Raw genomic sequence first — 13,166 nt, forward strand, 5'->3', positions numbered from 1 at the left:
GACCTCCCACTTCTTGGTGAAGCTTTCTTCCAGAGGATAAAGCATAGAAAACCTTTTAGAAGGAGTAAACAGTTTATCGGGATGTCCCCAGTCCTCATACAACAATTTATCCATTACAGGATGAATTGGAAAGGAAAATGCAGTCTGTGGGATCTTTCTGACTCCCAGGGAAGAAACAGAGTATGTAGCGGCCTCAGCAGAGGGCATTTTAAATGTGGAACGCACTAGTTCAGTATAATGCCCCGTACACACGGTCGGATTTTCCGACGGAAAATGCGTGATAGGACCTTGTTGTGGGAAATTCCGACCGTGTGTGGGCTCCATCACACATTTTCCATTGGATTTTCCGACACACAAAGTTTGAGAGCTGTTGTCGGAATTTCCGATTGTGTGTACACAAATCCGACGCACAAAATGCTCAGAATAAATAAAGAGATGAAAGCTATTGGCTACTGCCCGTTTATAGTCCCGACGTACGTGTTTTGTGTCACCGCATTCATAATGATCGGATTTTCCGACAAATTTGTTTGACCGTGTGTATGCAAGACAAGTTTGAGCCAACATCCGTCGGAAAAAATCCTAGGATTTTGTTGTTGAAATGTCCGATCAATGTCCGACCGTGTGTACGGGGCATAATATTGGACCTGCTTCTTGAGTGCCTGAGAGGAAGAACCTTTCTCCTCTTCCTCTGAATCCTCAGACTGCTCTTGATCCCTATCTCTGGATAGGGATCTCTCCTCATTGTCAGAAGAATCATCTGAAAGAGAAAGTGCAGCAGAGGGAGGGGATCTACCCCTTTTTCTGCTATCTTTTAAGGAAGCTGAAATAAAATTCATAATTCTTCCCTCAAAACCCTCCAATGTAGCCCTAAGGGAATCCTCTGTGACATACGGTGGGGCTGTAACATTAGGAGAGGCTGCAAAATCCTGATAGGGGCACTGACTCATCCTGTGAGGCTGGCTCCAGTCTTGCAAGGGGGGATGGTAATCTGCAGGCATCTTTAGGACCCCTAGACACAGGCATTGAATTTCTTGTGCCTTTGTTACCTCCCCCCGAGACCCTCTTACGAGGAGACATAGTCCCAAGCTACAAAGCAGAGGTACTAGTACATATGCAATCACTGCTGTGCTAAAAGTCTCACAATATACATATATGCTTAATACTGCACAACCTGATGCCGAGTAGGTGTCTTGGGTTAGCCTGGATCCGACCACTTTAAGATGCTTCCTGCCCACACTCTGTGTCCATCTGTTTACAGAGCTCTGAACGCTCTGGGCTTTAAAATTAGCCACCTGGCATCAGAGCTGGACTGGGACAAAAATTTGGCCCTGGACTTCATCCAGACCGGCCCACTTTACTCTAAACACCTGGCGTTGGCGCTTCAATCTTCTCGGCACCATGGTTGGTATGGTGTCAGGATGATTGAAGCATATTATTTCTATTATTACATTGTAATATAACATGAAATAGTTCAAATCACCATAATGCAGAATCAGTGAGAGCCCTGAGTGTGTCACTTGCCACGTCACTTGCCACATCGCCTGCCACCAGATGCAGTGTGTCACTTGCCACAGCACTTGTCAGCAGAGGCAGCTTGTCACTTGTCACTTGCCACGTCGCCTGCCACCAGATGCCGCATGTCACTTGCCACGTTACCTGCCACCAGATGCAGAATGTCACTTGCCACATCACTTGTCAGCAGAGGCAGCTTGTCACTTGCCACGTTGCCTGCCACCAGATGCAGCGTGTCACTTGCCACGTCGCCTGCCACCAGATGCCGCATGTCACTTGCCACGTCGCCTGCCACCAGATGCCGCATGTCACTTGCCACGTTACCTGCCACCAGATGCAAAACATCACTTGCCACGTCACTTGTCAGCAAAGGCAGCTTGTCACTTGCCACATCACCTGCCACCAGGTGCCGCATGTCACTTGCCCCATCGCCTGTCACCTGCCAAGTCACTTGTCACCAGATGCAATGCTACTACAGGACTTGATGGGCACCTCCAACCCAGCTCTGTACCCCTCCCAACACACAATGTGACAGGGGAGGAGAGAGAGATACACAGCGCCAAATGTAGCATTAAAACAACTTTCCCTTAACGTCTTTCAGGACAGCACCTTGAGAGCGTGGCTCCACCCACTTGACAGGAAACACACCTCCACCAAACTTTAAAAGGAGGCTCCTTCCCACTTATCAACAGTTTATGTGTTTCCTCCGGCGGGAACACATGTGGGAGTTTGGAGCTCTCAAGGATCTGTCCTGAGAGAACAGGCTCCCTACTCCACTATTATTTTTTACCTACCTCAGGAGAGCCGATTCCTCCCATTTTCCACAGGCTTACAGGTGCCGGGTGGATGGGCTCCTTCTCCCTCGTCAGTGCTCGGGGAGAGCCAGAACTGCTCCGGGTATTGCTGCTCCCAGGCAGGGGCGTCAGGCATGTCAGGCGTTTTTGTTTGTTTTTTCTTGCCTGCACATGTTTTTTCCCTGACGCCGCCGCCATCTTGGGAAGGGCAGTCAGAGGACTGCATCCGCCGGATGTGAGGTATCCGGAAGTGGGGTGGCATCCATGGAGCAGGCGCCAGGCGTCATTTCCGCCGGAAGCGCAGGGGGAGGAGGGAGGAATAGGTCTGGTGCCTATTTATTTCCGGTTCCGGTTCCGGTCCGGCGCACAGGTGCTATTGGAGTCCGTAACCGGCGTTTTCGCCACAGGCATCAAGCTGCTGCCTCAGCATGGATTCAGGAACCGCAGCCAGTGGAACAGGCACAGGCACCAGCAAGGCCCAGGTAAGGAGCAGACTGTAGTTTCTGCTCAGCTTTACTGTGGGGTCTCTCTCTAGCCCTCTTCTCTCTAAATGTTAGTGAAGTTTGAGGGTATTTTTTCCCCCTGGTGGCGGAGGGGCCTGTCAGGGCACATGAATCTGATAGCTTTTCTCACTGTGCACCTGTGGTGAGCAACCTTGAGTAATCAAGCTGACTCTAAAAGATGGTTTGTCTTTTTCTCTCTCTTTTTCCCTTATCATGGCAGGCCAAGAGCTCTGACCCTGGGATTAGAAAGAAATGTCCTTCATGCAAAATTAAGTTAAATGATGGCTGGAAAAAGGCTTTATGTCAAGCATGTATTGACTCCTTGGTGAGGGAAGAAACCACTTCCGCATGCAGCGATCTAATCACATCTGCAAAAAAGGAATTGAATGCTACTATTCAATCCTTCATATCCTCACTCACCTATCCATCTTCAAGTCAGCCCACTACCTCACAGTCTTCTCAAGGCTCACTGTTAATCCCGGCAGTGGAGGCAGAGATGGGTCCTCTGAACCAGGAAGGGCTTTCCCCATCCCATTCTAATGAATCAAATGAGGATGGCGATGAGCTGGAAAATATGTCTTCCAAATATAAATTGTCTTTGGATCAGGTGGATGGCCTTTTAAAGGCTATTTATGCTACTCTAGGCCTTGAGGAAGAGCATAAGGAAATGTCTTTACATGACAAGATGTATGCAGGGCTTAGCGAGTCTAAGTCCCGTACCTTTCCAGTCCATGCAGTGATTTCTGAAACAATCAGAAAAGAATGGGCTGACCCTGATAGGAAACCATTTTTCTCTAGGGCTCATAAGAGAAGGTTCCCTTTTGATGAAGACCCAGCGGCTCTTTGGAATAAGGTTCCAAAACTTGATGCAGCCTTTTCTCAAGTGTCAAAATCTACTGATCTAGCATTTGAGGACATGGGGATCTTAAAAGACCCCATGGATAAAAAAATTGATCAACAGCTCAAGCGGACTTGGCAATCCATTATGGGCAACCTTAAGCCAGCAATGGCAACTACTTGCATCTCCAGGAACTTGGAGTATTGGGTAAATCAGCTTAAAGCTCATATAATAGCAGATTCCCCTAAGCAAGAAATCCTTGACTCCTTTTCTACCCTCTCAGCAGCCGTAGCCTATGTCTCTGATGCCTCAGCAGAGTCTATCAGGATGACAGCTAAGGCGGCAGCCCTTGCTAATTCTGTTAGACGGGCTTTATGGCTAAAGACTTGGCAAGGGGACACAGCATGTAAAAACAAATTATGCGGGGTCCCTTTTCTAGAAGACTTATTGTTTGGCCCTGATTTGGATTCAGTTCTGGACAGGACTGCAGATAAAAAGAAATCTTTTCCTGTCAGAAAGAAGAAACAACCAGTCAAATGGTTTTTTCGTCCTCAAAGGGCTCAGGAACAAAACAAGCCTCAAGAAAAAAAAGAAAAGTTGGTCAGGGCAGAGGGGTAAGGGCAGAGGAAATGTCCTTTTCCATCCTCCTGCAAGATGCAATGACAGTCGGTTACAGGTAGGGGGAAGACTACAAGGCTTTCTTTCTCCCCTATTGGGCAAGCATAACAGAAAACCAGTACATTCTGAATATGCTAGCCCAGGGTTACAATATAGAGTTTTCAGATCTCCCCTCAGAAAGGTACTTGATGACAAATCTTCCAAGAGATGTAACAAAATCCCTGGCAATGAAGAGCCTATTAAGGGATCTGATAGATCAGGGGGTTATGACTTACGTCCCACAGGGGGAGCTTTATCAGGGATTTTATTCCCGTATATTCCTGATAAAGAAACTATCCGGAAATTTTCGTTTAATCCTAAACCTGAAACCGCTGAACAGATCAGTCCAATACAAAAGGTTTCGTATGGACTCCATCTTCAGGGTCAAAAATCTATTGACAAGGGAATGCTTTATGGCATCAATAGACCTTCGAGATGCCTATCTGCATATCCCTATAGCCCTGCAGTCCCAAAGATTCCTAAGATTGGCGATAAATTTGGGAAAAGAGGTTCTGCACTTGCAATTCAGGGCCCTCCCCTTTGGCCTGTCTTCTGCCCCACGAATATTTACAAAAATAATGGCAGAAGCGCTTGCACCTCTTCGCATGCAGGGGATTGCGGTAATTCCGTACTTGGACGACCTACTCCTTTTTGCCCCCTCCAGGGAAAGGCTGCTAGACGACCTCGGAAAAACCCGAGGTCATCTAGAAACCCTGGGTTGGATCATAAATATGCAGAAGTCAAATTTCAATCCAGCCCAGAAAATATTATTCCTGGGGTATCAGATCTGTTCAAGGGAACAAAAGATTTTTCTCCCAGAAGAGAAGAAGATGAAGGTCCAGAAGGTGGTAGCGTCCTTACAGGCAAGCCAGGAATTATCAGTCCGACAAGTGATGTCATCCCTAGGAACCCTAACCGCAACCATACCAGCCATTCAATGGGCAAGGTTGCATTTTCAGGCCTCTCCAGAGCTTTCTCCTGAGAATATGGAATCACAGGTCAGAATCTCTGGAAGCAAAGGTAAAGATACCCACCAAAGTCAAGAGATCGCTTTGGTGGTGGAGAAGACAGGAGAATCTGTCGGAAGGCCTGCTCTGGTCATTTCCAATAGAAAAGGTGGTAACGACAGATGCCAGTGTATGGGGTTGGGGAGCTCACTTAGACCAAGACTTCACGCAAGGAATGTGGTCACGGACAGAAGCAAAGAGGTCCTCAAATTGGAGGGAGCTAAAGGCAGTTGCCTTAGCTTTAGCCTTCTCTCCTATCCTTCAAGGTTCCCATGTCCGGGTCTTCTCAGACAACGCCACTACCATAGCCTACCTAAACAAACAGGGGGGCACAAGAAGCAAAACACTTCAGTTGCTAGCTTCAAAGATCCTGGTTTGGGCAGAAAAGCATGTTCGGTCCTTATCAGCAGTCCACCTCAAAGGCACCTTAAATGTAGTGGCAGATTATCTAAGCAGAAGGCGGATTCAGGAGTCAGAATGGAGCCTGAATCCGGAAATCTTTGCATTGATTACCAGGGCCTGGGGTCAACCACAAATAGACCTATTTGCGTCAGAGGAAAATACACAACTCCCAGTATTTTTCTCTATACACAGAAACGACAAGGCCTAGGGGACAGATGCGTTAATCCAGCCCTGGAACTTCCATCTGGGTTACGCATTTCCTCCTTTCCAACTTATCCCGTTGGTGTTAAGAAAGATACAGAGGGAGAAGGTGGCAGTAATCCTAATTACTCCATTTTGGCCAAAGAGGGCATGGTTTTCCACCATTCTACAGATGGCAGTCAAACCATTTTGGCGGCTGCCTCTCCGGCAAGACCTGCTCCTACAGGGTCCAATACAGCATCCGGGAGTGGCCAGTCTAAGCCTCACGGCCTGGTTTCTGAGGAGCAGTTGTTAAGAAACAAGGGTCTGTCACAACCCTTGGTAACTACCTTACTTTCCAGTAGGAAAATAGTGACCAGAAAAAGCTATGCTAAATATTGGAAGGTCTTCAACTGTTTTTGTCGTTCGACTAAGAGAAAAGTAGAAATTTAGTGTCAATTTTGGAATTTCTTCAAGAGGGGGCAGACAAGGGATTGTCAGTCAGCACCCTTAAAGTGCAAGTAGCTGCTTTGGGAGTATTTCTAGAAAGACCAATCTCTTCTGAGCCCTTGGTTATAAGATTTTTCAAGGCACTTACCAGATCTAGACCAGCTCCGGCTAAGCACTTTCCCAATTGGGATCTATCAGTGGTCCTGCAAGCCCTCACAAAGGAACCTTTTGAACCACTACAAGAAATCTCTCTAAGGAATCTTACTCTTAAGACTTTGTTCTTAGTGGCAATAACGTCAGCAAGGAGAATTGGTGAGCTGCACGCCCTATCTGTTAAGAGACCCTTTTTAACTATCTACACAGATAGGATTATACTTAAAACCGATCCGGGTTTTTTGCCAAAGGTGGTGTCAGCACACAATAGGTCGCAGGAGATCATCCTGCCAACCTTTTGCTCTAACCCTTCGGGGGAAAAAGAAGGCAAATTCCATAATTTGGATGTAAGAAGGACTTTATTACATTATCTGGAGGTAACAAGTAACTTTCGGTCCTCGGACTCTCTATTTATTCTTTTTTCTGGTAAGAAGAAGGGCCAGCAAGCTTCTAAGGGGTCTATAGCTAGATGGCTTAAATCAGCTATTCTAGCAGCCTACTCTCAATCGGGGCTATCTCCCCCACTGGGGATTAAAGCACATTCTACCAGGGCTCAGGCCACTACATGGGCAGAAATGGCTGGTGCCACCCCAGATCAGATTTGTAGGGCGGCTACGTGGTCAAGTTACCTTACGTTTGTCCGTCATTACAGGCTGGATCTTCTGTCAGCAAGTGAACAAGCTTTTGGCAGAAAGGTCTTGCAGGCTGTGGTCCCTCCCTAAGTGGGTAAGTCTCTGTTATCCTCTCAAGGTGCTGTCCTGAAAGACGTTAAGGGAAAAATCAAGTTAGACTTACCAGTAACTTGTTTTCCAGGAGTCTTTCAGGACAGCAGCAACCCGCCCTTATTGTATTAAATTACTATGCTGTGACTAACCATATTCTGATTATGTGTTCCAGCTTGGGCCGGAGGTTCTCTACTACTACTGATGATAAGTGGGAAGGAGTCTTCTTTTAAAGTTTGGTGGAGGTGTGTTTCCTGTCAAGTGGGTGGAGCCACGCTCTCAAGGTGCTGTCCCGAAAGACTCCTGGAAAACAAGTTACCGGTAAGTCTAACTTGATTTTTTATTCCAGTTACTAACAAAGTTAGTAGGGTGAAAGGCATTGAGAAACTGTGCAAGAGTCCAGGCTTGTCATCGACCTGAATTAGGAGCCGCCACCGGGAACCGATCGGGCCAGTAGATGCAGAGCATCGGTGTGTACTACTACTTCCTGGTAGCGGTGGAACGCATGATGGGGCGGACGTGATGTCATCATCCGGAAATGATGCAAGATGTGGGAGGTGACGCATCCTTCAGGCCATCATTCCTCCGACACCAGGAAGTAGTAGTACACACCGATGCTCTGCATCTGCTCTGCATCTGCTTCCCGGTGGCGGCTCCTAATTCAAATTGATGACAAGCCTGGACTCTTGCACAGTGTGTCAATGCCATTCACCCTACTAACTTTGTCAGTAACTGGAATAAAATTTGTTTTAATGCTACATTTGGCGCTGTGTATCTCTCTCCTCCCCTGTCTCTGAAACTGGCCCACTGAGCCATCGGCCCACCGGGAATCTCCCGGTAGTCCCGATGGCCAGTCCATCCCTGCCTGGCATCTGCACACCTGCAGTGGAGGAAGGGAATGGATTGGACACCAGCTTCAGTGAGTGTGTCTGAAAAGCACGTAAGTTTGCTCTTTACTCCCTCTAGTGGTGGAAATCAGGTAAGACATTAACTACTCAATGAAGAAAATCCACTTGTAATATAAATATATATATAGGATTAACTTGGGGTTAACCAGTGTCCAATCACCGATGGTGCCTATCTAACCCACTATGTAATGAATACTCTGTGTCCCGTGATGTATGATCAAGAAAATTTGTTTTTCATATTAGAGGAGTACATCTAGTACATCTTCTCTTATCTTGTTCTGTAATCCTTATAGAAAGTCTGCCTTCAAAGACTCTCAGCCCCACAATTCCTGTGTGTGGTACCAGAAGCCTGCACTTGTTCTTTGTGTGGCACTTAACCAGTCCCCTTAAAACCACCCAGTAGGTTTAACCTCATTTGCTCTGCTGTAATCATATCAGAGCTTCTTCACTTATTAACATTAGGTAATCTTTTGCCCACCAGGCTCCAGCCTACCTCCTACAGTATGCCTTTTTTTTCAGCTCAGCATCTAGTAACAGTGGAACAGTACAAATCTTGGTGGTGACTGCCCAGGGTTTCACCCACCAACCCAACAAGTCTGCCCATAGCCCATCCACACATGCTATGTGTGGTCTGAAGGGTGATGGAAAATGTAGTTCTGCAGCACACCCCAAGTACACAAGGAAACCAATCAGCTTCCAGGTTTTATTGCCAAAGCTTAATTTAAGAAGCTGAAGTTAGAAGCTGATTGGCTACCATGCACAGCTGCACTGGATTCTGAGTGCACCAGTTTTACTAAATTTACCCCCCAGGGAGTTATTGCAGGAAGCCTCCAGGTGGCCTGAATGTGGAGAATTCTTGGCACGTGACTAATGATGTCAAGGAGGACTCTGGTTGGGAGCAAGGTAGGGTAGAAATTAAGTATGGAGAATACTTTGAAGAGAAGGAAGAATAGTGGGGAGCTAAAAGACATAGAGCCTGAAGATGAGCATCATTATAGAGAAATAGGACATTTGTCAAGGCCCACCAGGACAAAAAACTGGAACTAAGGTTGCATAATTTCCTTTGTAATCACTTTCAATGTCCATTTCTTTTTTCCCGTAGTCACGGTGTCACAAGGCTCGGGGCGGAGCTTTGATGTTCTGGATCAGATGGGCCAGCGGATGTATCAGGCCAACCAATATGTGCAGTGCTGTGGGCCCCTCTACGATCTGAAGGTTCGCAACAATGGGGGTCAGGATGTCATGGTGTTGCTGGAGAGCCACGCGTGTCGCTGTTCTCATCTGGTCGGTGGCCTTTATATTATTTATTGTATATCACTAATGCTGTTGGTAACAAGACTTTATTGTTGGGAATGGATATTCATCTCCAGCTCTCCAATATCTATATTGCCAATGTTCTAAGTCAACGCATTTGTTCCCAGGAACATTTCTTGTCCCTGAGTATTCGGAATGATGGGCACTGGCCACTTCAGTTGGGTTTTTGTAGATTATATTGTACATGTGCATAGAGTACAGGAAAGACACAGGATACCCTAAGGTTTCTACCTAGTCTCTGGTCTTCTGCATGTCTTTCTGCCCTTCTGATTCCCCCTCTCTGAAAAATATACTGGCTGTGTCTATTTATTACAAAAATTGCCATATGAATGTCTCAAGAATTTGCTCAGCTGTCATGGATATCCCTGTATTTCCTCTAATATGTTTAGTTAATATGACCCGTCAGCTCCATCTAGTAGCCATAATGTGGAATTTTTCTGAAATGCCTCAATCAAGATAATACAGCAATATGGCCACTAGATGGAGCTGACGATAATAGAAAATAAGCCAAATAGGCCAAACACAGGGGTTATTCGTGACAGTTGAGTGAATGCTTGAGACATTCACACAGCATTTTTTTATAGACCTAGAATGTGACTCCTTGACATCTGAGGTTCTAGTGGTATCTCAGTCTTTACCGCTGTTCTCTTCTAATGTAGGACAGCATTGGAAGGTCCCTGTGTTACTTTCACATCAAGACGGTCACTCACCACTAGGGTTGGGCTTAAGGTTTAGTCTGAGCACAAGTTTGAACCAAACTTTGGCTGTTCAGGTGTTTGGACAAGTGCCTGAACATTTACCCCTTTGGCGGTAGCCGAGCTTCACATAGAATGGTGGAATTACTGCAGAATTGCTGGCACCACCCAGTCACAACCAGTGATGTCACCCCATTTATTAACATAGCTAGGAGTTCCCAGCCATGTAAGCAATTCGGCCCAGATAGTTAAAAAAAGGCATGGGGATCCCCCCATAATTTATACCAGGCCCTTCAGGTCCTGTGTGAGGTCCTCCCCCAAAATTTCATACCAGACCCTTATCGAGTATGAAGCCTGACAGCCCAAGAAAGGGGGGATGAGTGCACTCTCCCCCTCCTGAACCATAACAGGCCACATGCCCTCACAATGAGGGGTCCCTTGGTACCCACAGGCTGATGAGGACAAGGGCCTCGAGAGCGCCCCCCCCCAACTCCTGAACTGTACCAGGCCATATGCCCTCAACCTGGGGTGGATGCTTTGGGGTCTGACCCAAAAGCACCTTGTCCCCATGCTGATGGGGACAAGGGCCTCATCCCCACGGTGGTTGTGGGGGTATGCGTGCGGGGGGGCTTATCGGAATCTGAAAGCCCCCTTTAACAAGGGGACCCCCAGATCCCGTCCTCCCCCCCATGTGAATTGGTTATGGGGTTCATTGTACCCCACCATTTCACAAAAAATGTGTCAAAAATGGTAAAAAAGACATCAACATGGGGACAAGGTGCTTTGGGGTCAGACCCCAAAGCACCCTCCCCATGTTGAGGGCATGTGGCCTGGTATGGTTCAGCAGAGAGGGCAGCTCTCTCATCCCCTCCTCTTTTCCTGCAGCCTGTCAGGTTGCATGCTCAGATAAGGGTCTGGTATGGATTTTTGGGGGGACCCCTACACCATTTTTTAAAAAATTTTGGCGCAGGGTTCCCCTTAAAATCCATACTGGTATGGTTTTTAGGGGGACCCCCACGCAATTTTCTTTTTTTAATTTTGGTTCCGGGCTCCCCTTAATATTCATACCAGACCCAAAGGGCCTGGTAATGGACTTTTTTTTTTTTTTGCTCTTTTTTTCAATGAGTTTTATCTATATTGCCGGGACCCGACAATTCATTGCAGCCGCGATCAGTTTTAAATTACTTTTCTTCCTTTAGAAATGTCATTTTGCTGTGGTATTGTTCTAAACACAGGAAAAATGCGCCACTTTACAGGCATACTATAGAATCGATTTTTTTCATATATCATTTATCGCACGGTCATGAATACGTGATCTGCGCCTGCAGCCGGGTAGCTGTTTGGTTGAATTTCCATTAAGGCACTGGATAATTGTGGCTCGCAAGATTTTTTTCCATAATACTATAGAAACCCCCCAGACACGATATTTAAAGCAATATTTTATTTTTATTGTTTCACTTTAAGCATTAAAAAAATCACTGCTCCTTAAAAAACGGCCGTTTTAAAAAAAAAATGTTTGCACTGATCCATGTCCCCTGGAGCAGGAACCGGGTCCCCAAACACTTTTTATGACAATAACTTGCATATAAGCCTTTAAAATTAGCACTTTTGATTTTTCATGTTCGTGTCCCATAGACTTTAACGGTGTTCCGATGGTTTTCGAATTTTCCGCGAACACCGCAGATTGTTCGCTGTTCAGCGAACAGGCGAACACCCGATGTTTGAGTCGAACTTACGTTCGAGTCGAACATCAGGCTCATCCCTAGTTGTGGGTATGTGCAGAATTTAGAAACTCAGTTTAACAATAAGGGGGCATCCAGATACCCCCTCCCCCACCCCATGTGAATGAGTAAGAGGTATGTGCCCCTACTCATTCTTAAAAAATGTACACAGCCTTTTAAATAAAAATAAAAAAAAAAATCACCCAATGTACTGTACATCCACTATCAATCATGCAACACAATCACAACTGGACACCTGTCAAAAGAGAAAAGAAAAATGCCAACTGCTGACACATGTCCGGCCTGGTTTCTTCCCTTTTGTAGAAAAAGTCCAGTTGATGACAGCTAGATATATACAAAGCAGGTAGGATCCCTCAGCTGACATCAATGATCATATATGGAAATGACCATATATGGTCAATGACCCTCATCTAGCATAGGGGTCTGGTATAGATGAAAGGTACTAGGGCCGGCCTGGTATAGCGATCCGTGTTCCGCTTTGTCCCTAGGGCTTGCATCTGGGAGGACCACCTGGAATAACCGTGCTCCTGCCTAGCTGTATAATAGGCTAGGGAGAGAGGTGGTTACAGCATTATAAATATTGCTGCTCCCCGTCAAATGGAGTTTTTAAAACATAATTTTTCTTTGGTACATGTCCACCAAGGCATTGCCCAGCTTCCCTGTAACATATGCTGGACAATCCCTTGTATTTGAGCCTAGAGATTGGGAAGAACTGGTGTTTATCATTCGGCTCCAATTGACTTCATCTCCAATGATCGTCATCTCCACCTTCACAGGATCTGAACGCAGTTTAGGTGTGTAACTGTTTATTCAGCTGAATTCCTTTCTAATGTCTTGACCCTCTACACTGCACAAGGAGCCCCCGCAACAACAAGTACAGTGTCTTGAAAAAGTATTCACACCCCTTGAAATTTTCCAAATTTTGTCATGTTACAGCCGAAAAAGTAAATGTATTTTATTGCGATTTTATGTGATAGACCAACACAAAGTGGCACATAATTGTAAAGTGGAAGGAAAATGATAAATGGTTTTACATTTTTTTACAAGTAAATATGTGAAAAGTGTGGGGAGGGCATTTGTATGGCGCCCCCCGGAGTCAATACTTTGTATAACCTCCTTTCTCTGCAATTACAGCTGCAAGTATTTTTGGGGATGTCTCTACCAGCTTTGCACATCTAGAGATGGACATTTTTGCCCATTCTTCTTTGCAAAATATCTCAAGCTCTGTCAGACTGGATAGAGAGCGTCTGTGAACAGTATTTTTCAAGTCTTGCCACAGATTCTCAATT

The 13,166-nt window shown here is 46.0% G+C and overlaps 1 protein-coding gene across 1 annotated transcript in view; it reads left to right on the top strand.

Annotated features, from left to right (window-relative positions):
- LOC141133763 (phospholipid scramblase 1-like) overlaps nucleotides 1-13,166 on the top strand; it is a 57,105-nt gene that overhangs the window by 28,773 nt on the left and 15,166 nt on the right. Inside the window, exon 4 of the mRNA XM_073623311.1 lies at nucleotides 9,229-9,410. Coding sequence (XP_073479412.1) covers nucleotides 9,229-9,410 — 182 coding nt within the window. The remainder of the gene's footprint in view (nucleotides 1-9,228; nucleotides 9,411-13,166) is intronic.

This window comes from Aquarana catesbeiana, linkage group LG03 (genome assembly GCF_042186555.1).
Source record: "Aquarana catesbeiana isolate 2022-GZ linkage group LG03, ASM4218655v1, whole genome shotgun sequence".
Taxonomy (NCBI): Eukaryota; Metazoa; Chordata; class Amphibia; order Anura; family Ranidae; genus Aquarana; species Aquarana catesbeiana.